Source organism: Lonchura striata, chromosome 14 (genome assembly GCF_050655825.1).
Source record: "Lonchura striata isolate lonStrDom1 chromosome 14, ASM5065582v1, whole genome shotgun sequence".
In the NCBI taxonomy this organism is placed as follows: domain Eukaryota; kingdom Metazoa; phylum Chordata; class Aves; order Passeriformes; family Estrildidae; genus Lonchura; species Lonchura striata.
The window spans coordinates 1,252,128-1,278,999 of record NC_140716.1 but is presented as its reverse complement, the minus strand read 5'-3'; the positions used below and the strand labels follow the sequence as shown (position 1 = coordinate 1,278,999).

The window sequence follows — 26,872 nt, the reverse complement described above, 5'->3', positions numbered from 1 at the left end:
AGTGGGGACAACAGCAGAGCTCCTTCATGGTCACACTGCCTGTGAGAACCCGGTGTGTTCCTGGCTGTCCTCTCTGAGGGACCACCGAGCACCTGCAGCCACCATCCTGCCCTCTCCATGCAGAACCAGACGCCAGCAGGAGGGTGCTGTCACAGGGCTGGCACGTCCTTGCTCAGACAGCCCCGCCACCATCCTGGGACACCCCAGTGTCCCCTCGTGGCTCCCCACGGGCTGCTCAGGCGGTGGTTGTGCCACGTGCTATCACAGGGCTCCCCCGGTGTCTCGTGGAGCAGCTCTCCACCATTCTCAGAGCAGTTTGCACCCCACCAACACGCTGGGGAAGGAGCACGATGCCGGGCCCGGGAGAGGGGGGCACACGCAGGAGCTGGCACCGCCGGGTACGGCTGCCAGCCGCGGCTGCGGCGCGCACCGGGAGCCGCGGCGCCTGCCATCCACACCAGCCAGAGCCAGCACCGCCGCGGGGAGCGGCCCTGCACTGCTCCCAGAAATGCCTTCACTTCAGCCAGGCACTGCAGGAGCTCAAGCACGCTTGGATTGAGGCTGGCGCTGCGTGTGCAGCGAGCTCCTCGCTGGCCCTGCGCAGCCACGGCCCCGGCGGGCACCGCGGCGCGGGCGACGCACGAGCCACCGGCACGTGCAGGGCCTGTGCACGGGCAGCCCAACCTGCCCGAGCCCAGGGCCCAGGCACGCCTCACCTGGGCTCCTGGCACGGTGCCTGGCAGCTGCTTTGGGTGTCCTGGAGCAGGCCGTGAGGAGAGCCCCATGCCCAACCACAGCTCTGGGCACTGTGATGCACGTGGATGAGACCCCCGTGCCCAAGCGGGGATCCCGGCACGTGCCACGTGGAGACCCCCGTGCCCAAGCGGGGATCCCGGCACGTGCCACGTGGAGACCCCCGTGCCCAAGCGGGGATCCCGGCACGTGCCACGTGGAGACCCCCGTGCCCAAGCGGGGATCCCGGCACGTGCCACGTGGAGACCCCCGTGCCCAGTCGCTGCCCAGGTGTCCCAGAACACGCTGTATGGACACACCTGTGCCCGGGTGGCCGGTGTGTGCCATGGTGGGACCCCAGCGGCCAAGCACAGCTCTGGGCACCCCAGTGCAGCTTGCAGTGAAACCCCTGTGCCCGGCTGCCCCATCCCCTCCCTGCACACGTGCCCAAGGCCACGGCCCCACATGGTGGGACTCCTCAGGGGGCTCCTCTCCCTTCCCGGCACCCCCTCACGTGCTGATGCGCCAGCCCCTGCGTCTGCAGCCAGCGCAGCGCCAGCGGCGATCGATGCCCGGCCGGAGGCTGGGGGCTCCCGGCCAAGCCCCCGCTGACGAAGCACATCCTCACCCAGCTCCCCCCGGCAGGCAGCAGGCGGCTGCTCCAAGCAGATGGCTCCAGCCTCCGCTAAATCAACATCTACTTAATGAGGGGAAAGCATTGCTGCCCCCTCCCCAGCGTGGCGGCAGCGGATCAGCCTGGAGAACCCCCCCAAATCCTCCTCTCCATCCCTTCCCTCACCCCTCTGCTGTGACCCCGCTCCCCTCCAGCCCCATCCCTGCTGCTTCCCCACTCCCCAGCTCACGTGGGCGCCTGGGCCCCTGCGTGTGCCCCCCACAAACACAGCAGGACCCCCGAAGCAGTGAATATCCACAGGGAAGACATTCAAGGCAAGCGCCTATTTCAGAGACGGGGGGAGGATCCTGCAGTGGCATCGCTGGGAGCTGCCGGATAAAGGAAGCATCCAAAATAGCTGCTCTTAATTATATCCCTGCTAACGAGCACCACGCAAACAACGGGCACTGCACAGGAGCCCTGGCATGGGGGTCTCTTATTCCTCGCTGCGAGGATGGGGTCCCCACGGCGGCAGGGGCCATGGTGGGGACCCCGCTGAGGCAGCCACAGCAGCCCTGGCTGGGGCTGGTGATGAGGGTGGCACCGGGGAGCTGGTCCTGACAGGGAAAAGCTGTACTCCTGCAGCCAAGGTCGTGTCAGGCGCCGGGGCCGGCGATGCTCGGATGCTAACGAAGCCGTTATCATCTTCCGATCGATCGGGACTGTATAAATAATGCACCGGGAAGCTCCTTGTGCAGGGAAAGGGATTGCCTGGGGCTAAGAGGTGCCTGGGATGGGATGGAGCCATCGCAGAGCAGTGCTCAGCACAGCTGGATATCTGCTGCCCACCACAGCTGGAAACAGCTGGATATCTGCTGCCCACCACAGCTGGACACAGCTGGATATCCTCTGCCCGTCACAGCTGGATGTACACCTCTCACTGCAGCTGGACCTCCCAGTGTCCACCACAGCTGGATAACAGCTGCCCATCACAGCTGCACACCCACAGCTGTGTGCCCCCGTGCCCGTCACCAGCCATTCCCCACATCCCAAGGCAGTTTAGGGGATGCCCAGCACAGGTACAGGTGCTCCGGATGCCCGTCCCTGGCACGGCCTTCTTCAGGGAGTGGCGAATCCGCACTGGAGGCTGGCTGGGCTCTGGCAGCCTGAGTCACTCGCAGCGCTGTCCCCCGGGGCTGCAGGAAGCAGCTGAAATGCAGCTTTCAAGAGGCAGCGGGGACTCCACTGCGATGCTTTTATTTTTACAAAAGGGAAACTTTTCAGTCCCACGGGATGGCGCGGGGCTGAGCCTGGGGGCAGGCGGGGACAGGGGGCACGGATGTTCCCAGGGCAGAGCTGACCCACCAGGGCTGGAGCTGCCCAGGGGACCCAGCAGCCAGCAGCAGCTCCCGTGGAGATCCCCGCTCTCTCCCTGGATTCCCAAGTCCTATCCTCGCCTGACCTTTGCCGTGTGGTACCGTGCAGCCAGGCCAAGCCACGCTGCATCAGCCGGACCCCTCTGGGGCAGTGCCAGCCCCCCGAGTAGCACACCAGGCTCTGCTGAGCGGGGGCTCCCTGCTGACTCTGCCCAGGGCACCCAGGAACGCGGGGAAGGGCAGCAGGGACGGGCAGGAGCTGCACAGGCAGGGATGCGCTGCCTGTCCCCACGGGTGGGACATGAGGGGCCGTGCCAGCTCCGTGGGACCAGCACCGAGCGTGGCAGCCGCCCGCCGTGCCCGGTGCCAGCCGCACGCCCACTCTCGTCTCCGCGGAAATGAATGTTGGTGTCGCTTACAGGGAGCCCTAATTGCCAGCCTGTGGCAAACAGGTAATTTTCAGTAATCACCCTGGCTGGAAGCAGCTGGCACAGCGAGGATGGCATGGCAGCGATGGGGATGTGGCTGCTCAGGGCCACTGTCACCTGTGTCTGCCCATTCATCCCTCCCAGCACGGCTGGCACCGCACCTCCTCGGGACACGGGAGCAGAGAGAGCTGGATAAACCCTACACAACTCCACCCTGGGGCAGAGACCATCCTGCCCCATCCCCATCCTCATCCTCATCCTCATCCTCATCCTCATCCTCATCCTCATCCTCATCCTCATCCTCATCCCCATCCTCATCCTCCCCTCCTCACCCCTCTGCATGGCCAGCGATCCCTGCAGACAACCCAGATCAGCTCTCAGGATGCCCTGAGTGTGTGCACACGTGTGCACACATGAGCAGGCAGCCCAGATCAGCTCCTGGTGTGCCCTGAGCGTGTGCACACGTGTGCACACATGAGCAGGCAGCCCAGATCAGCTCCTGGTGTGCCCTGAGCGTGTGCACACGTGCACATCTGTGAGCAGGAGGCCCAGATCAGCTCTCAGGATGCCCTGAGCATGTGCACACGTGTGCACACATGAGCAGGCAGCCCAGATCAGCTCCTGGTGTGCCCTGAGCGTGTGCACACGTGTGCACATCTGTGAGCAGGCGGCCCAGACCCATGGGATCCTCCGGGCGCTGCTGCAGCGCGGGCTCTGAGCTGCCAGCCACGCACGGTGAAACAGGCCCCAGGTTCTATTTCAAACGTGATCCTTCAGAGCTGTCGCTTGTCCTCATCCACGGCGGGGCACCGTGCCCACCTTCTGCTTCAGGGAACGGAGGGGCAGCAGGGGCACGGGCACGGGCAGCTCTGCGGGCACAGGGCCCGGCGGCTCAGCGCTGTGCCGGTGCCCGCCGGGGTGGGTGAGCAGCAGGGACATGCAGCCAGGCCTATCCCCAGTGTCCCCAGTGTCCCCAGTGTCCCCAGTGTCCCCAATGTCCCCAGTGTCCCCATTGTCCCCCAGTGTCCCCAGGGTCCCCAGGGTCCCCAGTGTCCCCCGGGTCCCCAGTGTCCCCAGTGTCCCCAGTGTCCCCAATGTCCCCAGTGTCCCCATTGTCCCCCAGTGTCCCCAGTGTCCCCAATGTCCCCAGTGTCCCCAGTGTCCCCGGTGTCCCCAGTGTCCCCCGGGTCCCCAGTGTCCCCAGTGTCCCCAGTGTCCCCAATGTCCCCAGTGTCCCCATTGTCCCCCAGTGTCCCCAGTGTCCCCCGGGTCCCCAGTGTCCCCCGGGTCCCCAGGGTCCCCAGGGTCCCAGTGTCCCCAGCACGGCACAGGGAGGGGGCTGGCAGGGGCGGTGCAGGGCCGGGCAGGACCGGGGCTCAGGCGGCCGCGGGGCGCGCCCAGGGAGCGGCAGCGGGAGCGGGAGCGGGGCTGCGGGGAGCTGCGGGGCTGCGGGGAGCTGCGGGGAGCTGCGGGGCTGCGGGGCTGCGGGGCTGCGGGGCTGCGGGGAGCCGCGGGGCTGCGGGGAGCTGCGGGGCTGCGGGGAGCTGCGGGGCTGCGGGGAGCCGCGGGGCTGCGGGGAGCTGCGGGGCTGCGGGGCTGCGGGGAGCTGCGGGGCTGCGGGGAGCTGCGGGGCTGCGGGGCTGCGGGGAGCTGCGGGGCTGCGGGGCTGCGGGGCTGCGGGGAGCCGCGGGGCTGCGGGGAGCTGCGGGGAGCCGCGGGGCTGCGGGGAGCTGCGGGGAGCTGCGGGGCTGCGGGGAGCTGCGGGGCTGCGGGGCTGCGGGGCTGCGGGGAGCTGCGGGGCTGCGGGGAGATGCGGGGCTGCGGGGAGCTGCGGGGAGCCGCGGGGCTGCGGGGAGCCGCGGGGCTGCGGGGAGCCGCGGGGCTGCGGGGAGCTGCGGGGCTGCGGGGAGCTGCGGGGCTGCGGGGAGCGCGCTGCCGTAAACAGCCCAGCTGCAATGCAGGAGCCGGGCAGCCGCCGCTTTGTCTCTGCTCCCGCGGCTCCCGCGGGCCGGGAACCCGCGGGGCCTCTCGAGGAGGCGGCGCGGGGCTCCGGCGGCCACATCTGGAAGGGATCAGCGGCTGCCGCCGCCACGAGCCGGCCGTGCCCGGAGCCCGGCCCCACGGCCGGCCGGGCGGGAGGCTGCACCGGCCTGGGCAGCGCAGAGCCCGCGGGCACGGGGGCACGGGGCACAGGCGCTCGGGCACACGATGCACACGCTGCACGCGATGCACACGATGTTCACATGGATGCTCAGAGGCTGGGGCATGCACAGGAGCTGGGGCATGCACAGGATGCTCAGGGGCTGGGGCATGCACAGGAGCTGGGGCATGCACAGGATGCTCAGGGGCTGGGGCATGCACAGGATGCTCAGAGGTTTGGGTATGCACAGGATGCACAGGGGCTGGGGCATGCACAGGATGCTCAGAGGTTTGGGTATGCACAGGATGCTCAGGGGCTGGGGCATGCAAAGGATGCTTAGGGGTTTGGGCATGCACAGGATGCTCAGGAGCTTGGGCATGCACAGTTTGCACTCGTGCCCACGGTCACAGCGATGGATGCACAGGGATGTGGAGGGGCACACCCGGGCACACGGGAGGAGCACCCAGCCACTCGAGTGTCGAGAAGCAGAGCCTGTGCTGGCTGCTTGGGCACCATCTCCAGCTGACACCGACCACGGCAGGGCACAGCGCTGGGGTCCCCTCACCCTGCTGTGCCCCAGGGCACCCCGGCCCCACAGCCACCTCCATCTGCTCGGCGCTCTCCAGGCAGTGACCTTGGTGGGGACATCCAAGGAGACCCGGGCAGAGCTGGCACTCCCGTGCCCTCCCAGCACTGCGCTGCCCCACCACTGGCTCGTGCCAGCCCCGGTGCCCATCCATCACCGGAGCAGTCCCGGCAGCACGGGGCTGTCAGGCCGAGGCGAGGCCGGCTCTGCACCCCAGCTTCCCATTTCTCAGGCTGATTGCTCCTGTCGCTGCAGAACCCAGCATTAAACACCTCATTTTCTAGTCCCGTATTGAGTTGGAAAATACTATTAACATTTCATTAGAGCTTAAAGATCCCTCTCAGCCCGGCACAATGAGCCATCCCGTGGGTGGCATCACTCCTGTGCCAGGTGGGCTGCACTGGCCCGTCCCTCTGGGCAGAGGAGAACCAGGAGGGCAAGTCCCACGTGCGCCAGGTGTGCGACAGGATGGTGAGCCAGGGCAGAGGTGGCATCAGTGCTGCACGCTGGCTCGGTGACCTGCTGGGCATGGCCCTCCCTTGCAGCACGCTCGGCCAGGAACAGGACACAGAACAGTGACAGAACAACAGTGTCCATACAGGCACTCCTGAGTTTTGCTTCCCAATGCCTCGCCCTCACTGGAACGGAAACCTGGCCCAGCAGGACCAGCACCACTCATTAAATATCAGCACATTTATTTTCCAACATTCTCCCAGCAGTGCTGAGCACCGTTCCCAGCACACACCAGCCAGCACCAGCACCAGGACAGACACTGCTGTGGGAAACAACCTCAGGTACCACCCAAGGGCTGTGCCCTCCCTCCAGCACTCCCCCCACCAGCCCTGCCACAGCTCCCACCTGCCGTGAGCCCAGGAATGCCTTCACTGGGCACCCGGCACTGCTCTGGCACCAGCCGGGCCCTGGCACAGCACCACGGAGCTGCCATCCCCAGACACTGCTGCCACGGCTGCTGCAGACGTGCGGGGAGGGGGAAGGGGCTGGGGGCACCTGGGCACACCGAGGTGGGCAGGGCACTGATCACAGCCACTGCCAGCAGCGGGGAAGGGGAAGGAAGGGTTAAACAGAGTGCAGAGAGGAGGAGAGGAGCCAGACGCCAGCCTGGCTACTGCAAACCACCATGGGCTGGCAGGCACCGTGGAGAGAAGCTCGGGGCACCCTCAGCACTCAGAGCTGCTCAGTGCCAGCACCGTCACCCTCGGGTGCAGCTGGCCCTGCCACGTCCCCAGTGTCACCCCCCAGCACAGGGGCAGCAAGGCCCTCGTGCAGCCGTGGGAGAGCCCCGCACGAGGGGCTGCCAAAGGGCTGCTTGGTGTCCAGCCAGCTGAATTTGGGACTGCTGAGAGAAAATCCAGGCCAGCGAGGGAGCTGGGAACGGAGCCGCCGGCCCGCGGCCCGCTGCTCCTCGATGGCAGTGCCCAACTGTCCCGGGTCCCCAGGGCACCCTGCTGGGCAGGGACCCTGCGGCCAGCCCGGACACGGGGCTGTGCCGGGGCCAGGGGGCACGGGAGGGTTTGCATGCACAGCTCGGCCCAGCCACAGAGGCAAGAATTGTAAAATGATGAGAAGCCACCCCAGGCTGAGCAATCGTGCCCCTCTGGAAGGAAACTTGGCACGCAGCAGCCCACACCCGCCTGCCAAGTCCTGCTGCGAGCGAGGCTTCGCACGCGGGCTGGAAACCCCAAAAGTTTATCAGGGACCCGCTGACACGTGGATGGGTCGGGCAGCAGCCGGAGCTGCCGGGCCCTGAGAGGAACCTGCCTGTCAGCAGAGCCCAGAGCACAGCCCGTGCCCGGGACACGCCCGGGATGCTCCGGCATCTCCCGGCGCTGGCATCGCCCGCGGGTCCCAGCCCGTCCCCTTGGCATTCCGCCCCTTCGTCCCTGCCAAGGGCTCGGGGGAGGCGTGGGAGCAGTGCCTGGCCACGCCACGGGGGATGCACGGGCCCAGCACCTCTTTGGCCAGGCTGCCACAGGATCTGGCCCCCCAGCCCCTTCCTCCCAGTGCAGATGTCCTGCCCAGCACCTCTGGATGGCCCCCGAGGCAGCAGCATCCAGGGGCTCCCGTGAGCATCATCTGCTCATCCCTGCCTGGGTTTCTCTGTCAGCAGGGAGGCTCTGCTGTCCAGGGAGCAGCAGCAGGAGCTGTCGGGGGTGGCTGCCTCCCAGGGAAGGCTCCTGCTTTCCCACAGGGCCGGGGGAACCGGGCAGCTCCGGTGGCTGCCGGCCACGTGTGCCCTGGGCACTGCACCGCAATTGGATTTGCATCTGCCCTGCCTTTTACTGCATGGAAATTGAATTGTAAAATGTCAAAGGCATTTCCTAACTGCGCCATATTAGCCCGGTTTTATTAAATACTGTTATCAGAGCAGATTATGAATGCAATCAAGTGCAGGCAAGAAACCCCAGAATTAACTGGCCACTGTGCAGGAGGACACAGGAGGGCAGGAGGCAGCTGGTGAGGCCCTGCCCAGAGCCCATGGCCCCAGGCGCTCTGGCTCTGCTTCCCACTGTCCCCAAATCCTGGGGCACCGGTGAAGGAACATCCCCACCCAGCCAGTGCAGCTCCACTCACATCCCAGGATGGCAACCCAGGGTCAGCAGGACACTGAGGGCTCTCGCTGAGCTTTGAGCTCCCTTCCCAGGCAGGGCAGGACCAGCACATGGCAGCAGGGCCAGGACGAGCCCTGAGATGAAGAGCTGCTGCCAGTGACACGCAGGGCAGGATGCAGAGCCCTGCACAGGTGGCACTGCAGGCACAGGGCTCTCCTGCCCGGAGTGGGGGCACACCAAGCGCTGCCCAGGCCTCAGCACCAACATCCTGGGCGGCGGGGCCAGGCTGGGCTGGGTTACCCAGGGTTACCCTGATGTGGCAGGACACGGGGGATGCAGAGCCCTGTGCCCAGCCCTGATCCCTGCCAGGCAGCGTGGCTAACCCAGCCCCAGCTGGCCCCAGAGCTCCAACAGCACACCAGGACACGAGTCCTGCAGGGCCACGTGCTGGGACACCTCCTTGGCCACACCAAGCTGCCATGTGTGGAAGTGCTTTCCAGAGCCCCCCAGCCTGCCCGGAGGAGAAACTGGGGCAGAGGATCCAACCCTTGGCTGGAGGTCCCACACTGCACCAGCAGCACCACACAGGAGCCATTCCCAGCGTGGATGAGCTGCTGGCAGCGCCGGCCCCACAGGGAAGGAGCCAGCTCATTGCAACCCTCCACAGCCACGGAACTGTGGATCCTCTGCATGGCACGGCATGGCACGGCTCATCTCCCACTGCCCGAAGCCCCGCATGCCCAGGACAGGATGGAACAGTGGGCACGGGTGCTCCTGGAGACACCCCACGGTCCCATCCCATCCCACGGCACTGGAGCTGAGGGGAAAACGCCAAGTCACCACATTTCTTCGAGGTAGCACCGAGAAGGAGGGGACGGGGAGGGAAACAGTTTGCTGCCAAATCCCTGCATCTGATTTGCGCAACTTTCAGACAACCTCATCAATTATGGATGCCCGGGAAGCAGGCGCGGTGTGCGCTGCGGCCGGCCCGGGCCCGAACCCACACTCACACCGAACGGGGCCCCATGTCACCATAGCAACCCGCGCTAATTCACGCAAGGATTTTGTAAATCTCGTTTATTAAACCCCACATGAATAGGATATTATCCAGATAACAGAGCTAAGTTACAAATCTTGCTGGTGCCGCGCAGCGCGGGGAGCGCCGCAGGCAGGCGTGGGACCGGAGCTTGGAGGGGACGTGGGGACGCCACGGCGTGGGGACAGCCCTGCTCGGTGCTCTGCCACTCCGGGCACCGCTGCAGCCCCGCTGCCACGGCCAGAGGTGCTTGAGCACCCCGGGCTGGGAGCACGGCACCCACGGCACACGTGGCACCCGCTGCCACAGGGGGAGCGGGATCCGGTGGGGAAATGGCCCCAGAACAGCCCAGCACTGGCACCAGTGGGTCCAGCAGAGCTGGAGATGGGCAGCCCAGCAAGGGAATGGGGTGAGCATCCACCCCAACACCAGGTTTAGCCCCACTGGGTGTCCCTTGTCCCTAACCTGTGATCCTGGCACAGGGATCCTGGCCCCTGTGGCCATCCTGCCTGGTGTCCAGAGGGCTCAGCCGTGGGACACACAGCAGAATGCTGAGATGCAGAGAAGGGATGCAGAGAAGGTGGTGGCAGCCAAGCACCTCTGGTTGTTGCCACAGACATGCCAACTGTGAGCCCAGGCCAGCAGGGACTGGAGAAGGCTGTGTGGGGACACTGTTGGGCACAGGTGTTGTCCCCATACCCACACACTGCCCCAGGAGGCCACGGCAGCAGCAGTGTCTGGAGTGGGTTGGGATGAAGTGGGCTCTGAGCTGGACGTTCTTTCTGCCCTGCACAGTCCCTCAGCAGTGACAGCAACGATGGCACCGGGGGCATGGGGGACACCACGCCAGCCCTGCATGGCACGAAGAAACACATGCCGGCCTCGTGTTGGCACCGTGAACACGCTGGATGCAACACCAGAGCAGGGACATGGGGAATGCCATGCCAACCCTGCTCAGCACCAGGACATGGGACACCACGCTGGCCGTGCTTGGCCAGGAACAGCCCTGCACGACCAGGGACAGGGGACACCTCACCAGCCCTGCACAGCTCCAGGGGTGCCAACATCTGGGGAGTGCCGGCCCTGCAGAGAGGGGCCGTGGGCACAGCAATGGAGGGACTGTGTGCCCAGTGACCCAGGGCCGCACGAGTGCCCCCCGTGGTCCCTGTCCGTAGCCAGGAACGGTCCCCAGCTCGTCCCCGGCACCAGGCCTGAAACCTGCGGCTGCATCAGCACCATGAATTATTCAGTCCCGGGCGGAACGCCTCGACGGAGCACTTACATCCTACAGCGAGTAGATACTCACGGAGCTACACACACGTACGCCCGGAGACGCACACGCACAGCCACACGCACGCCCCCGCAGCCTCACACCTGGCCACGCACCCGCGGAGCCGAGCACAGCCAGCCGCAGGGATGCACCGGGAGATACCCGCCGAGCGACATCCAAACACCCCCTCAGCGCCAAACACCAACAGCCCAGCCAAACACACAGATGCCAGGGTACACACCGCCACGCAAACACCCCACGCACCCAAACACAGCCGCACACGCGCCCGCGGCAGCGCGGACACGCGCGGAGGGGCGCGGGCAGCGAGCCCCGCATCTCCCGCGCGGGCCGGCCACACTCGCTGCACGCACACGCAGATGCGCCCGGCCGCAAACCCTGCCCAAAGCCCCGGCAGCACCGGGCCCGGCTCCCGGGGGGTCGGGAGATGCTCCCGGGTACGGGGCGAGGGCAGCCCGGCCGGGGCCCGACCGCGCCGGGGGTGCCCCGGGACCGGCGGGGAGACCCTCCGCAGCTCCGCACCCGCGCAGCGCCCGGGGATGCTCCGAGCCCCGCCGGCACGCTCAGACCCACGCCGGGCAGCGCCCCCCGCCCCTCCCGGGGCGCCGCCGGGGGTTTCGGCACGTCTACGGTCCCCGCCCGCCTGCGACGAGCCGCAGCCGGCGATGGGCCGGGGATGCTCCGGGGCGGGCAGGGCGGCATCGCGGCCGGGCCCCGGGAGCAGCGCTAGGATGCGGCCCCGAGCCGCCGCGCCCGCCGCTGCGACGCCGGTGCCCGTGCGAGCCCCCCCTCGCTGTGTGTCCCCCGCCCGGCCCCGCCGCCGCCGCACTCACTGGCTTTGCCGGGCTTGGGCCTCTGCAGCAGCTTCTGCACGGCCGCGATGTCCTCCGCCTTCACCGCCTGCACCAGCTCCTGGTCCTTGCCCATGGCTGCGCCGCGCCGGGGCTGCCGGCTGCGGGCTCACGGCCCGAGCATCCTCCGCGGCGCGGCGCGGCGAGGGGCGGGGGGCGGCGGGGGGCGGCTCGGCGCGGCTCGGCACGGCTCGGCTCGGCGCGGCTCGGCACGGCTCGGCTCGGCACGGTGCGGCCCCCCCGCCCAGCCCGCCCGCTCCGGAGGCGGGGGCGGGGGCGGCGGCGGCGGCGGGCGCCCGGGGCGGGGCGCGGCGGGGCGGGGGGGCCGCACCGGGAGCGCGGGGGGCAGCGCGGGAGAGGAGGAAGAGGAGGAGGAGGAGGACGAGCAAGAGGAGGAGGAGGAGAGGGCGGGGGCCGCCCGGTGCTGCGGGCGGAGCGCGGGATCCCCCTCCCCGGTGCCGGGCCCGGGGGACGCCCCGGTGGGAGCCGCCGCGCAGCCGTGGCGTGTAACGAGCTGGCGGGTCTCAGCGGTCGGAGGGAACGGGGGCAAAACGGCTGCTCGGGGCCTCTGCCTCCTCGGGGACGAGCCGGGGGGGTCCAGCAGACCCCCTCCCGGGGTACCCCGTGCTCCCCAGCCCGGATCCGGGGTGCCCTTCGCCGCTCCCGGTCCCGCCTGGCCATCGCAGCAGCCTGCGGTGCCGATAACGGAAACCGGGCAAGGGCAGCCTTCATTATTTCTGTAAATAAAGCGCTCATTACCGCGTCATTTTCCACTTGTGTTGACACAATGGCCGGTGCAATTCGTCCCTTTCACTTTTAAGGCTGAAATGATCGAGACATTACAGCCGCGGAGGGTTCCCGGCTGTGCCGAGGGCTGAGGAAGCTGAGGAACCCGATAGGAAATGGGCCAGTGATGGACAGGGCGCTAATGTCCCCGCGGTGCCATCAGGGCAGAGCACGGACATCACTCGCACGAAATCAGCCCAAATTTCTGCCCTCCCGGACAAGTTCTTAGCTAAAAGCCTCTGGCAGTCCCAGCTCCAGCAAGCCGGCGCTGGGGCACACGGGGCAGAAGGCTGCTAGCCAGCTGGGCACCACAGCGCTGGGCACGGAGGGGTGCGGCCCCAGGTGGGGGCAGTGCCCGGGGACCGGGAGCTGCAGCCCCGTGTGAGCCCCCGTGGCAGACGGGAAGCTGGAGGAGGGAACCCAGCTGTGGCCCGGTGCCCCCTGCCCGCCCCGTGCAGGTCCGTGCCCCCCGAGCTGGAGCCCCGGGGTCCCCTGCACAGCCCCCATCTGCGGGCTGACCCCCCCTCGGGGATGGCGGGGTCCGTCTCCTCTCCCCACCCCCACTTTCCAATCCAGGACATTTGGGTTGCCAGCACGGAACGCCGTCTAATCTGCCCTCTAATCCCGCAGCCGGGCGCCGCACGGGGCCTGAGCCGCGGCCGGGCTCCGGGGCTGGGGGCTGGGGCTCCGCACGGCTCGGGGGCTTCCTTCACATCTGCCACCACCTGATAACAACCGGAGCGCCTCAACAAAGCTCCCTTTGTGCCCCACGGCTCCCTCCTGCCGGGCCCCCACACCCAGACACCCAGCGCGGGGGCAGCTCCTGCCCCACGGCCCCGCCGGGCACCGGGACCTCTGTGACCGGGGCACGCCACGGGGCAGCGGGACCACGGCGTGGGGCCGCTGGGGTGCACCGACGCCGGCCCTCCTCCCCGCCGGAGCCGGGCTTTGCGGGAGGAGCTCCAGCCTGGCGTTCCTGCGGCTCCCTCGGGCTCTTGCCAAGTCGGGTTGGTCTTTGCAGAGCAGAAGAATGTGCAGTGAAATGTCCCCGTTCCTGCCCTGCACACGCCGAGAGAAACCAGCGCCCGCAACGGGCAGAGCCTGGGGCACAGGGGGTTTAGGATGGGCACCGTGGGCAACAGGCACGTGGAAACCTGACTGTGGGAGCTGGAGAGAGCAGCAGCAGCAGGAGGGCTCATCCCACGCAGAGATCCCTGCATCCCCCCAGCACAGCTGCCTTTCCGATGGGAAAGCAGCACAGCAGGGCCTCTGCCCGGGCTGGAGAGGCAGGGGGGGTCTGGGAGCACAGCAGGGCCCGGGTGCTGGAATAACAGAGAAGGAGGAAGAGATGGAGGCAGAGTTTGGAGGCTGAAGAAGCCACCGCTGCGCTCACAGCCCTCCCAGCAGTCAGGACTGGAAGCAGACACAGCGCTGGCAGGGCCCCTGCACTGTCCCTGCTCCGTGCCAGGTGCCAGCCCCTGCCTGGGACATGCAGCCACACGTGCAGGGAGGGCACGGCCACCCTCCAGGCCAGCACGAGGCACACGAGCTCTGTCACACTCTGCCCTGTGGCTCCCAACCCCTCGGGCTCCATCAGAGCCTGAGCAGGGGCCCAGGAGCTGTCACAGGATAGAGCCCAGCCCTCCACACCAGCCGAGCTCCCTCTCCCTGCACAGGGGAGCAGAGCTGTGGCCCCCCAGCAAGCAGCAGCATCTACAAAAATACTTTATTGTGCAGGGGATGCCGGGGCTCTGTACAGTGCAGACGGCAGCAGCGCCGTCACCAGCAAACAGACACACGATGGTGGCCCCCAAAACCGGGGGGCAGCGGGAGTGGGGGGCTGCAGCCCCTACGTGGCCTTGGGCCGGCCCTTGAGGCGGATGATGGCCCGGTAGTCCCGCACCAGGTCCCGCAGCTGGTCCAGGTAGGGGTCGACGTTCTCCTCCATCCACTCCTCCACCGTGTCAGGGAAGTAGATCCTCTCCAGCTGGGCACGCAGGTCCCGGACAAAGCCCTCCCAGTCCTCATGGAGCCTGGAGGGGGGAGAGCAGGGCTGCAGCTCCCTCCTGCGAGGGACCCCTCGCAGCCCCGGGCAGACCCTCCCAGCCCCCAGCAGCACGTACTTCAGCACCTTGCTGCCAAAGCTCTCCATGTTGCGAGGGTTCCCAAACTGGCGCTTCCGGTGGTAGGGGCTGAACCAGCCCTTGATGGCACTGGAGAGGCACGGGGGACTTGGGGGCACGGGGGCCACCGGGGAGGGGGAGCTGCACATCAGGCAGGTTCCCTCCCATGGAAATTCAGGGCCAGAGGCACCAGTGCCGCTGCTCCCCCCGCTGTTACCTCTCCTCCTCCAGTGCCTTGAGGATGCTCTCCTTCAGGTGCCCATTAACCTGCTCCACCATGTGGTAGATCTCCACACCGGGGAACGCTCCCCTGCCCTCGCTGCGGAAAGGGAGGAGAAGGTGAGGGCTCGGCACATGGGGTGCACTGAGCTGGATGAATCCCAGCACCCTGGCAGGTCTGGGACCAGGGCATTTGTGTGACCAAGCCTCTGCTTCCCTCCAGTGCATCCCTTCTGACGCAACTGCCCCGACCACGCTCACGCACCAGGTGCTCTGCTCCAGCTGCACGCTCTCCAAGCCCAGCACATCCAGGACCTTCCTTTTTGCCTCTTCTGTGAAGCCCCCTGGGAGGGCGAGGAAAGGGACAGAAGAACCAGGGAGACGTCACCATGGGGCTCTCCCCAGCTTCACACACCGCCGAGGCTGAGCGAGCTGAATCTCTTCCTCCTCCACCTCCCAGCTCCCCCAGCGCCCTGCCCAGCAGGGTGGGTTGGGCAGGCAGGGGGAGCTGGGGGTGAGCCCGGCCGTGCCGGGGGGCGGGGGGCTCACCGTTCACCAGGGTCTGCAGGCAGATGGCCAGCGAGGGGATGCTGACGGGCAGCAGCTCGCAGAGCACCGAGTAGTGATCGTACCTGAGGAACAGGGACAGCCACCACCGTGCCACCACCGTGCCAGCGCGGCTCTGCGGGCACCGGGAGGGCACGAGGGGGTCCCACCACCCCTCACCTCTGCCAGCCGGTGAGCACCACGCCCTGCAAGCGCAGCGGGGCCAGCCGTGGCACGGCCTGCATCACCTTCAGCCAGCTCAGGTGGTTTTTCAGGTGGTAGCTCAGCGGGGTCCAGGCCTGCGCCGGCCCCGTGGTGCCCTTGAAGGCGCTGGCGAACCAAACGGCCTCGAAGCCGCTCTCCACGTACTTGGCGAGGAACTGCTCTGCAGCGGGACGGGCACGAGCCACCAGTGCCACCGTCCCCAGGAGGCTGCGGGGGGCTCGGGTGGGATCCCCCCAGCACCCCCGGGAGCCCGGCACGTCACCTTACCGATCTGCTCAGCCTCGAAGTCGGGCGCGTAGAACCACACCACGGGTGAGACGTGCCTCGCTATCCCGGCCTCTGCGGGGACGGCAGCGAGGGGACGTTGGTGCCGGCAGCAGGAGGGAGCCTCGGGCTCCTCACGCTTCCCCCAGGGCAAGGCGTGGGCTCCTGCTGGCACCGGGCACGATGCCAGCCAGGGTGGGCACAGAGCGGGTGCGGCTGAGGAGCCTGGCACAGGTGCCACCAGTGATGCCCCCTGTCCCCTCACCCCGCAGGGCTCCCACGCTGATCTTCCTCAGCATGTCGTCCCACATGAGCACCCGCAGCCCCCAGTACTGCGCCGTGAGGAAGCCCAGAACCTCCTTGATGTGCTTCAGGTACATGGTCCCCACGTCGCCCTTGTTGTGGCTCATCCAGTTCTTGGAGTCCATCCCCTCCCCGAGATGGAAAACCTGGATTTGGGGGAAGGGAGATGCTCAGCAGCCCTGGGAGCACCCCCAGAGCCCGGGGCGAGCGCTGGGGTCCCCGCAGAGCCCCTGCCCACCTCGTCTGCACCGATGTGGATCCAGGTGGAGCGCCGGTGCTTCTCGATCACCTGGGACAGGATGCTCTTGAGCAGGGCCAGGGTGTCAGGGAGGTGGGGGTTGAAGCTGTTGGGGAAGCGCTCGACCTCCCGCAGGTGCTGGTACTTCTCGTGCTTGAGGATGAACTGTGGGGAGGAGCCCTCAGGGGGGTGTCCAGGGGAACCCCTGGGATCTGGGATGGGGAGCGGGACTGGGACCCTCTACCTCCACATGGCCAAAGGTCTGCACCAGGGGAACCACCTCCAGCTTGTGTTGCTCCGCCAGCTGCTGGATCCGCTCGATGTCCTCCTCGCTGGGAGGGCAGGGACAGGCTCAGCGGGGGATGCCAGGGCAGAGGGCATAGCGTGGGGGCAGTTCCCCTTCCTCCCCCTCCTCTGGCACCCTACCCACATGGCCCCAGTTGCCCCACATATGTGTGCACTTTACTGAAGGGCACAAACATTGACCTGTCAGGGCAGGAAGAGCTGCTGGTGTGCCCAGCAGCACAGCCTGGCACTCTGACCGCGGGTACCGTGGGCACGGCGCCGGGTGGGTCACACCCAGCCCCTGGCACAGCGGGACCCGAGGGGGCCGCAAGCCCCACGGCCAGCTCGGCACACAGCCCTGCTCACCTGTAAGCGTACGGGGACCTGAGGATTTCCAGCTCCCCCTTGAAGGGGAACATGTCCTCGTACTCCATGAGGACGCCGTTGGCTCCCAGCTGGGACAGGAGGGGGAACACCTGCAGGGTGGGCAGGGTGGGCTCAGCAGTGGGGATGGCACAGTCCAGGTGCCAGCAGGGCCGAGCCCCGTCAGTGCATCCCTGCCTTGGTCCCCCCTCCCTGTCCTGGGCATCCTCACCTGTTCCAGGTAGGAGACTCTGGGCGCAGCTCCCTTGAGGTCCAGGTGGACCAGCCTCATTTCGGTGGCACTGACATCCCTGGAGACCTGCTGCTTTTGCTTCAGGGTCATTATCTTTGCTGCAGGGAGCTCCAGAACCTGGCTCTGGGGGATGATGTCCTGGACGACGTCACCTGTGTCCCCCCAGAACCCGCTGTCCTTGCTGACGTGCTTGTGCAGCTCCAGGGTAAAGCTGCAGGGAGCGGAGCAGGGGTGGGGGTGTCCGTGGGGTTATGGGGGCACCAGCTGCCCCCAGCACCAGGCACCACACAGACACAGCCCAGGGGGTGCCACAAACCCCGGGCTCCCCCCCCGGGGTCCTGCTGTCACCTCACCTGTCACGGAAGAAGAACTTGATGCCAGCCAAGGCAACGAGGAGCAGCACGACGAGGCGCAGCAGGTTCAGCCGGTGGCTCCGCTGGAAGGCCATCGCTGGGACCTCTGGGGACACACGCGGGGGCTGGTACTCCGTGGCCAGCAGTGGCCACGGAGGGACCCCCAGCACAGGTGAGCCCACCCAGCCCCACGTACCGTGCCCTGCTGCCCTGCCCGCGGCAGCACGAGACCCAGAGAAGGGCGACATGGGGGCAGCCCCTCTGGCCAGCCTGCTGCCCAGCGGGGACGTGTGGCAGTGCCCCGAGTGTCCCTCCTACCTCGTGTGCCCCAGCGCGGGGCCAGCGGCCGGCTCCGCCTCTCCCTCTGCCCGCACGGGTGAGGCCGGGGCCGGGGCAAACAGGGCGGTGGCTGCAGGGCAGGTCCCCACCCGGGATCCCGTCCGGCTGCCGGTCACCCCCGGGCCAGGGCCGTGTCACAGGGCGGCTGGGTGGGCCGGCATCACGGGCTGGGCACGGTGCATCCCTGCGGGTAGGGAAGAGGTGATTGGGAGCCACCCGGGCACATGCCAGCACCGGGCTGCACCGGGATGGCACCGGCACGGCCGCGGCACTGGCACGGTGAGGGTGGCACCCGCAGGGCCCGCGCGAGAGGCAGCACGGATCCTCCTGGGAGCCACATTCAGGCACTTCTGCCCCTTCCTTCTCCTGTTTCTCCGGTTCTGGAGTGTTCGGGGAGGCCCGGCCAGGGCAGCGCAGCCCCCCAGGCCCCGCGGAACCGGCGCCGCCGCTGCCGCCAGCGCTCCCGGTGAGCTGCCAGCCAAACACACCCGAGCTCGGGGTTAAACTCAGCTCCTCCGGCAGACTGGGGAAGTGAAAAGCAGATTTTGGCAGCTGCGGGTGCCCAAGCGGCTCAGCTGATCGCGAGGGTTTTGTTTGCGTTACCAGAGCGCGGCGGCACCGGGGAGAGCCGCGCTGAGCCGCCCCGCGCCCCGAGCGAGCCCTGGCCCAGACACAGCCCCGGTCCCTCCCGACACGGGGGCTGAGCCCCCCGGAGCCCCCCGGCAGCAGAGCTGCTGTGCCCAGAGCACGAGGCCCCAGCCAGGGCACAGGGCAGGACAGCGACGAGCAGTGGCTGGAGCATTCCCGCTCCATCCCCACGGCCCCGGTGCCCGCGGGTACCCAGTGTCTCGGTGCCCGTGGGCAGGAGGAGGAGCAGGAGCCGGATTTTGGGGAGCACTGCACTCCTTCCCTCGTGGCACTGCAGCTCCTGCGCTGCGGGGGACAAATCTGGTTCCCGCTCCCTGCCGTGCCCAGCTCGGGATATTCCTGGCAGCTCCAGCAGGGATGTGCCGGGCTGGAGATCTCTGCCAGCCCAGGGGTCACCACTGCGGGCACGGAAAGGCACCGAGGGCACACAGGACGGGGGGCAGTGGCCCCTGGGCACGCAGCATGGGGAGCCCAGCACCCAGAAAGGCCATAAATATGCCAAGTGCTAATGGCGCTGTCATGGGAACACAGCGCCTGATCGGAACAGGGATAAATATTTAGACAGACGCTGTCAGCTCGCCAGGATTGGGTGTTTTTAATGCACGTTATCTTATTTAAATAGGGCAGGTTCTCAGGGCAGGAGCTCCCTGGCACTGCCAGGGCGAGGGACGGAGCGGGGGAGTCCCGAGGGGTGCCGGGGCAGCCGGGGCGCTGTCCCTGCGCCACGGGGACACCCCGGGGCAGCGAGGGCTCGGCCCTGGATGCCGCCCCTCGAACCGGCAGCTGGCCGCCAGCACCGGCTGTATTTGTGACCTCGCGTCCGCTGCTGCCCCGGGCCCGGGAGCTCGGGGAGGCCGCGGCTGGCACGGGCGGCCAGGCTGGCTCCCGGGGGGGCGAGAGCGGCCGCAGCCCCGGCCCCCTCCCTGCCCCCAGGGTGGGCTTTGCTGCCAGCCCCCGGCATCCAGCCCCGCTCACCTGCCCGAGCCCCCAGGAGGGGAGGGTGGACGCAAACAAACCCAAACCTGAGCCCGGAGGTGGCAGGGGCCGTGCTGGGGAGGGAGCCGAGGGTCCCGGGGGTGCCACTGCGTTCCGTGGGCAGGCAGCGAGGGTTTGGGGTGCCCCCCCGCTGCCCGCAGCCCCGCTCCGGTGCTCCCCGGTGTTTCCACGGCGAACCCCCGTGCCCCGGCACCCCCGGCACCCCCGGCCGTGGGGCAGCCGTGCACGCTCACACACACGTGCACACGCTCACCCGCTTCCAGAGCATTCCATGGCCGGCCTGGCCGTGCCCAGCCCGTGCTGCCAGGCTGTGCCACCCCCCGGGACGAGCTGCCCCTCGCCAGGGGTGACAGGGATGCAGCCCCACAGCCGGGGACTGCTGCGTGGGGAGGCTGCAGGTCTCTGTGGGGTGCAACCCCGGCGCAGCAGGAGGGGGCTGCTCCCTCATCCCTGGGCACAGCTGCTCCCTGTCCCATCCCTGTCCCTCCCATGGAGCAGCCTCTGGGCACAAGGGACCCTTCCCACAGCCCACCCATCCCTCTGTGCTGCGGGGCACCCCCCACACCCCACAAACCCGGCACACCCCACAGCTTCCCACACCAAGGACACCTTGGGCACTCCCACTCTCCACGGCACCCCTGAGACCCCGGGCACACCGGCGTCCTCCGCGGGCATCCCTGCATCCTCCCCGGGCATCTCTGCATCCTCCCGAGCATCCCTGCATCCTCCCGAGCATCTCTGCATCCTCCCGAGCATCTCTGCATCCTTCCCGAGCATCCCTGCATCCTCCCGAGCATCTCTGCATCCTCCCGAGCATCTCTGCATCCTTCCCGAGCATCCCTGCATCCTCCCGAGCATCTCTGCATCCTTCCCGAGCATCCCTGCATCCTCCCGAGCATCCCTGCATCCTCCCCGGGCTTCCCTGCGGCACCGGGGCCCTGCGTCCCCCCGAGCATTCCCGCATCCTCCCGGTACCGGTCCCCAGCGCGGCGCCGCCATCTCCCGGCCCCGAGCATCCCCCGCTGCCCCGGCCCTTACCGGCAGGTGCGGGGCGGCCGCGGGCACCGCCGGGAGCGGGCACGGGCACGGGCACGGGCACGGCCGCCGCCGCCGCCGCTCTTAAAGGGCCCGGTGCCCGCCGGTGTGGCGAGTGAGGAGGGACGCACCGGGCTCAGCGGGCACCGTGCCCAGCGCCCCGGTGCCACACGAGCGCGGCAGGAGCACCGGCAGAGCGCGGAGCTGCCGTCCGCCCTGACCGGGAGGCACCGGCACGAGGGGCGGCCCCGGGGTGGCTCCGCGGTGCTCGGTGCGTGCCCGGTGTTGGTTCCCCGTTCCCGTTAGGGCCCGGTGCGTGCCCAGTGCCCGCCCCCGCCCAGCAACGCCCGGTGTGTGCTCTGTGCCTGCAGCCCGGTGTGTGTCCCATGTCCCGTGCCCCGTGACCAATGTGTGCCCAGTGTGTGTCCGTGTCCCGTGCCCCGTGTCCTGTGTCCTGTGTTCCATGACCAGCGCGTGTCCCATGTCCCGCGTCCCGTGCCCCGTGTCCCGTGTCCCATGTCCCGTGTCCCGTGCCCCGTGTACTGTGTCCCGTGCTTGGTGTGTTCCCAGTGTGTGTCCCATGTACTGTGTCCCATGTTTCATGTCCCATACTTGTCACACAGTGTGTGCCCTGTGCCCAGTGTGTGTCCTGTGTCCCATGTCCCGTATCTCATGCCCCACATCCCATGTCACTTGTTCCATGCCTCGCATCCCATATCCCATACCCCATACCCCACATCCCATATCCCATATCCCAAATCCCAAATCCCAAATCCCAAATCCCACATCCCAAATCCCACACCCCATATCCAACACCCCAAATCCCATACCCCACATCCCACACCCCACATCCCATACCCCATATCCCAAATCCCAAATCCCAAATCCCAAATCCCAAATCCCAAATCCCACATCCCAAATCCCACGTCCCGTTTCCAGCACTGCGCCCCCTGGCGTCGCTGCTGCTCTCTCCCCCCGCCGCGCTCCGTGGTCTCGCCCGCCGCTCCCCCCGCGCCCGGGCCATGGTCCGTCCCTGTCGCCGCTCCCGCGCATGCGCGCTCCCGCCGGACGCTGCGCACTCGGGAGGCGCCGCGCGCACGCGCAGAAGCGGGAGCCGGGAGCGGACCGGGAGCGGACCGGGAGCGGACCGGGAGCGGACCGGGAGCGGACCGGGAGCGGACCGGGAGCGGACCGGGAGCGGACCGGGAGCGGACCGGGAGCGGACCGGGAGCGGACCGGGAGCGGGGCTGAGGGAGACCCGCGGGCCGCGCCGACACCTCGCGGCGTGAGGGCGGCCCCGCAGGCTTTAGGGAGCCCCCCGAGCGCGGCGGGAGCGGCGGCACCATGAACGCGGCGCAGGGCACGGTGGGCAGCGACCCGGTCATCCTGGCCACGGCCGGCTACGACCACACGGTGCGGTTCTGGCAGGCGCACAGCGGCATCTGCACCCGCACGGTGCAGCACCAGGACTCCGTATCCTTCCTTCCGTGCCCGGCGCTCGGGGGCGGGCCCGGCTGATGCTCCGTACCGACCTTAACGGGACCGCAGCAGGTGAACGCGCTGGAGATCACGCCGGACCGGAGCATGATCGCGGCCGCAGGTGCGCGCTCCTGCCGCGCCGGTGCTCGGCCGCGGTGCTGAGCCACTGCCCGGTGCCGGGCTGCTGCCCGGTGCTCAGGCTCTGCCCGGTGCTCTGCCCCAGCCTGGAGCTGAGCCTCTACCCGGTGCTGAGCCGTGGTGCTGAGCCTCTGTCCGGTGCTCAGGCACTGCCCGGTGCTGAGCCTCTGCCCGGTGCTGAGCCGTGGTGCTGAGCCTCTGCCTGGTGCTCACAGGGTACCAGCACATCCGCATGTACGACCTCAACTCCAACAACCCCAACCCCGTCATCAACTACGACGGCGTGAGCAAGAACATCACCTCGGTGGGGTTCCACGAGGACGGCCGCTGGATGTACACGGGCGGGGAGGACTGCATGGCCCGCATCTGGGACCTCCGGTGGGCACCGGGGCTTCCCCGGCCCGGCAGCCCCCCCGGGAGCCCTGAGCACCCCTGTCACGCATCCCACAACCCCTGAGCACCCCTTCCTTATTCTGTCCCAGGTCCCACAACCCCTGAGCACCCCTCCTTCATTCTGTCACAGGTCCCACCACCCCTGAGCGCCCTTCCCTCCCTCTGTCACAGGTCCCGGAACCTCCAGTGCCAGCGCATTTTCCAGGTGAACGCTCCCATCAACTGCGTCTGCCTGCACCCCAACCAGGTGAGGAAGCTGCCTCCTCTGGGGTTCCCAGCTCAGAGAATCCTGAGGAACAGAGCTTAAAGCTCATCCCATCCCACCCCTGCCACGGCAGGGACACCTTGCACCATCCCAGGCTGCTCCAAGGCCCCTCCAGCCTGGCTTTGGGCACTGTCAGGGATGCAGGGGCAGCCCCAGCTGCTCTGGGCACCCTGTTCCTGTGTCACCTCTGGGTAAACCTAAGGGGCTGCAGAGATGTATCCCAGCAGAAGATGGGGTACAGCACAGCATGGGCTGGGGGCCTCACACGATGTGTTTGTGCTGCTGACCTGGTGGCTGTTGCAAAGGGACAGCACAGGGGCTGCACTGAGCTCATCCCACGGGAGGAAACGCCCTTGCAGTGGGCCCTGGGGATGTGATGGGAGCAAAGCTGGAAGAGTGAGGGCAGCTGGGGAGCTTGAGGGTGACAACACTGCCAGGGAAAAGCATCCTGGGGCCTTTGGCTGTGATTCCCTTCAGGTGGGGTTTGGTTGAAGTTCCCCAGTGGGTTCAGCAGCTGTTGCTGAGCAGAGGGAGAGCGGGGGCACTTGAAGAGGCTGAAGAGAGCACGAGCAGGGAAATCAATAGGGGTCAGTCAGTGCTAATGGCTGGGCTGGGCTTGCAGGACTGTGGTTTTTCCTGCCGACCATCCAAACCTCTGTAAAGTCCTGAGTCATGGAAATGTTCCCCTGCGTTTCATTTGGCAAAGGTTTAATTTTGCAAATCAGGAATTTCAGGCGAAATTTGAGATGGGTTATTTGGAGCAGACTACCCAAATCATGTAGACAATCCGCTGTCTTGTAGTGTCAGTGCTGTGAGAGTGTGTTGTGTTAAATGAATGTTACTGAACATAGGTCTTTGATGTGAAATAATCCCTGAGCACGGTGCTGCTGAGGTGCAGAGTGCTGGTTTGTGAGCAGAAGATGGATAATTAGACCAAAGGTGGCAGCATTTGTTCGGGCAGTTCCGTGGCTCTGCAGTTCCCTCTGCAGAGATGCTGATCCAATTATCCAGAGATTCCTCACGGTCTGAGTAAAGCCATGAAAACTTTGGACTCCTCATTTACACCTGCTGAGAGGGGGCTGAGGAGCTCAGAAGAGACTTTTGTGCAGTCAGATAAATGCATTGAGTGGTGTCTGTCTCCTTGGAAGCAGCCTCTGCTCCCAGAGACAGGATTAGCTGTGCCTGATGACCTGATCTCCTCTAGGGATTCTGCTAAAATTATGGACAGCGCAGGGCTGTCGATAAAGGCCTGCTCTGAGTGGAGACATGCCAGCATTGTCTTCTGCCCTGAGCATGGGATCAGAGCCAGGACTCCTGCCCTTGGCTCTTGTCCTTCCCCTGAGAAGGGGGGAGAGAGAGGAAAAACCCACTTCGGTTGTGTTTTTCTGGTATCTGCACCCTTGAGTGCTTCAGTTGTTCAGTGGCCAAGCTGCCCCTTACTGCTGCCTCTCAGACATGCTGAAAACCACTTGGCTGCTGTGGGTGTGCCACAGCCCTGGAACCAGGACAGCTCTGTTTGCTCTGGGGTTTAGAAAATCAGCAAGCCCTTCTGGGGAGGGAAACAGCCTTTTTGTAGAGTGTCACGGGAGTCAGTACCCGGCTGGGATAGGCAGGGTGTGAAACAGCCCTGAGCTGGGGAGGGAGGAGGCAGGACAGGACCGTGCTGTAGTGGTGCTGCAGGGGCACTGTCACTGCTGAGGCAGGGCTGGGAATGATGAGACTCTTAAGTTTAGAAGGTAAAGAATGAACTTTATTAACAAGTACGTTTCTCTTTTATAGAGAACTTCGTGACAATTAATTTCATTGGTCTTAATTGGTCTTTCATTGGTCATTTTACACTATTGGTGTACTATGAATAGCACATGGTGGTAGAACATATCTACAATCAATATGAACAGAAAGAGAGATAATAGATAATTTAAATTTCTCTTGGACTTTTTCCCAGGCTTAGCCTGGTAGAAATCTCTCATTTTCTCTCTGATGCAACTGAGAATATCCATAGGGCACGACGTGGGTGCCAGCTCCAGGCTGCTGCTCACGGTGCCCACAGAGACACGGCCGTGTGCCCTGCAGGCAGAGCTGATCGTGGGCGACCAGAGCGGGGCCATCCACATCTGGGACCTGAAGACTGACCACAACGAGCAGCTCATCCCCGAGCCCGAGGTGTCGGTGAACTCGGTGCACATCGACCCCGATGCCAGTTACATGGCGGCCGTGAACAGCTCGGTGAGCTCCCCGATGGGCTGGCCCGGGCAGCCGGGCTGGGTTTGGGTGGGCATCCAGCAGCCCGGGCACAGCTCCCGCTGTGTCTCTGCAGGGGAACTGCTACGTGTGGAACCTGACGGGCGGCATCGGTGAGGAGGTGACGCAGCTGATCCCCAAGACCAAGATCCCGGCGCACACCCGCTACGCCCTGCAGTGCAAGTTCAGCCCCGACTCCACGTGAGTGTGCAGCCCCTCACCTCCCTCCCAGGGCAAACATGGGCCTTTTGGGGCAGGCAGGGGCCAGCTGTGTCTCCAGCTGTGCCTCCAGCTGGCTCCACACTGCAGGTCCCCAGAGAGGAGGAGGACAGCGGGCAGGGGATGTGGCACCAGGGGGTTGCTGTCAGGGGTGTCCCACTCATGCTCCCTGAGCTCAGCAAAGTTTGCAGCCATGAGCTGTTCTGCAGCTGCTGCAGTGTGAGCTCCTTCCCGCAGTCTGTTCAGCTGGAATCTGCTAAATCAGACTGTAAGGAGATCTGATTGCAATGGGGGCAGCTCTCCAGGCTGGCACTGGCCCTGGCCCAGCTCTGTGGCAACCAGAGGCCCACAGGGGGACAGTGACTGATGAGGTTGCCCTCAGATGTCTCCTTCTTGCAGGCTCTTGGCCACCTGTTCTGCAGATCAGACGTGCAAGATCTGGAGGACTTCAAACTTCTCTCTGATGACAGAGCTGAGCATTAAGAGCAACAACCCTGGGGAGACATCCCGGGGCTGGATGTGGGACTGTGCCTTCTCCGGGGACTCCCAGTACATCGTCACAGGTGAGGCACCACCTGGGCTGTGCCAGGGCTCTGCAGCAGCCAGGCCTGCCCACTTACCCTGGCTGGGACACGGCCAGAGACTGGGGCACAGGGCTGTGAGGTGGGAGCAGCCAGTTCTGCTGGCTGGAGCATTTTGTGCTGCTGCAGTGGGGCAGCTGTTGGAACTGTAGAGGAGAGCTCCAGCTGTGCTCTTCAGCTCCCAGCTCCCAGCCTGTTAGTCCCTTGACCACACCTGTGGTCATTTCCACGCTCACTGCTCTCCAAAAGAATGAAATCCCAGAGAAATGCACTGAGCTGCTCTGCCTTGCTGGTCATCACCAGCCCTAAGGATGCCTGCATGAAGCAAGAGCAAAAATATTTCTTAGAATAATAGTAAAAAAGAAGCTTAAAAGGTAACATATATCCAGCTCTTCTTTTCACTCTGTGTTCCAGCCTCCTCTGATAACCTGGCCAGACTGTGGTGTGTGGAGACAGGAGAGATCAAGAGGGAGTACAGTGGCCACCAGAAAGCCGTGGTGTGCCTGGCCTTCAACGACAGCGTCTTGGGGTAACAGCCACCTGTGGCAAGGACAGGACCTCTGCTTGTTTCCCCTTGCCAGACCCTCTCCAGAGCCTGGGACACGCTCTGTACCCATCCCCTCCTGCACGGAGAGGGCTGGGGCTCTGACAGGGGCAGCTGCACTGCCTGAGGTGAGACCAGGCTTCAGCTCCAGGCAGCACATTGCTGAAACGTGTGTGGGAGGGAGTGGGACAGGGAGGCACGGTCCCACTGCAGGGACGCGGGTACAGTTCAGCTGCAGGAATCCCTGGGGCATTGGCTGCTGACAGCTCTGGATGTCCCTGTACCCCAGAGTTGGGAAAAAATAAAAGTCAGCCTTTGCCAGTGATGGGAGAGGCTGAGCAAAGAGGAGAAGCAGCTCTTGTCTTGGTTTGCAATCCCTTTATTCAAAGTGTTTCACAGAGTGACTTGGAGAGCTG

General features: G+C 66.2%; 3 protein-coding genes across 6 annotated transcripts in view; 1 reads left to right on the top strand and 2 right to left on the bottom strand.

The window, feature by feature from the left end:
• The window catches only part of CASKIN1 (CASK interacting protein 1), a 28,569-nt gene extending 16,744 nt beyond the window's left edge, over positions 1 to 11,825 (bottom strand). For both annotated transcript variants that reach the window (XM_031506099.3, XM_077786920.2), the window contains exon 1: positions 11,603 to 11,825. In XM_031506099.3, coding sequence (XP_031361959.3) covers positions 11,603 to 11,696 — 94 coding nt within the window. In that variant the 5' untranslated portion in view covers positions 11,697 to 11,825. The remainder of the gene's footprint in view (positions 1 to 11,602) is intronic.
• A 2,293-nt stretch (positions 11,826 to 14,118) lies between these two features.
• LOC110482110 (hexosaminidase D) lies at positions 14,119 to 20,926 on the bottom strand. 3 transcript variants are annotated; one of them, XM_031506131.3, is made up of 15 exons: positions 20,600 to 20,926; positions 17,897 to 18,101; positions 17,579 to 17,684; positions 17,205 to 17,436; positions 16,976 to 17,085; positions 16,569 to 16,656; positions 16,325 to 16,489; positions 16,049 to 16,232; positions 15,787 to 15,858; positions 15,475 to 15,679; positions 15,298 to 15,380; positions 15,014 to 15,092; positions 14,747 to 14,848; positions 14,530 to 14,637; positions 14,119 to 14,439 (listed from the first exon to the last, which is right to left on the bottom strand). In XM_031506131.3, exons 3-15 carry the CDS (start codon positions 17,671 to 17,673, stop codon positions 14,256 to 14,258), a joined length of 1,707 nt encoding a protein of 568 aa, XP_031361991.2. In that variant the 5' UTR covers positions 17,674 to 17,684; positions 17,897 to 18,101; positions 20,600 to 20,926; the 3' UTR covers positions 14,119 to 14,255. The 3 variants fall into 3 exon arrangements, with proteins under 3 accessions (XP_031361991.2, XP_085448150.1, XP_021406745.2); XM_085592024.1 differs by lacking the exon at positions 20,600 to 20,926 and having other exon boundaries at positions 17,897 to 20,592; XM_021551070.4 differs by lacking the exons at positions 17,897 to 18,101; positions 20,600 to 20,926 and having other exon boundaries at positions 14,530 to 14,619; positions 17,579 to 17,841.
• An 832-nt stretch (positions 20,927 to 21,758) lies between these two features.
• On the top strand, positions 21,759 to 26,807 carry MLST8 (MTOR associated protein MLST8). The gene is made up of 8 exons (XM_085592030.1): positions 21,759 to 22,069; positions 22,145 to 22,196; positions 22,429 to 22,591; positions 22,778 to 22,853; positions 24,945 to 25,097; positions 25,189 to 25,313; positions 25,731 to 25,894; positions 26,327 to 26,807. Exons 1-8 carry the CDS (start codon positions 21,941 to 21,943, stop codon positions 26,443 to 26,445), a joined length of 981 nt encoding a protein of 326 aa, XP_085448156.1. The 5' UTR covers positions 21,759 to 21,940; the 3' UTR covers positions 26,446 to 26,807.
• The last annotated feature ends 65 nt before the right edge of the window (positions 26,808 to 26,872 follow it).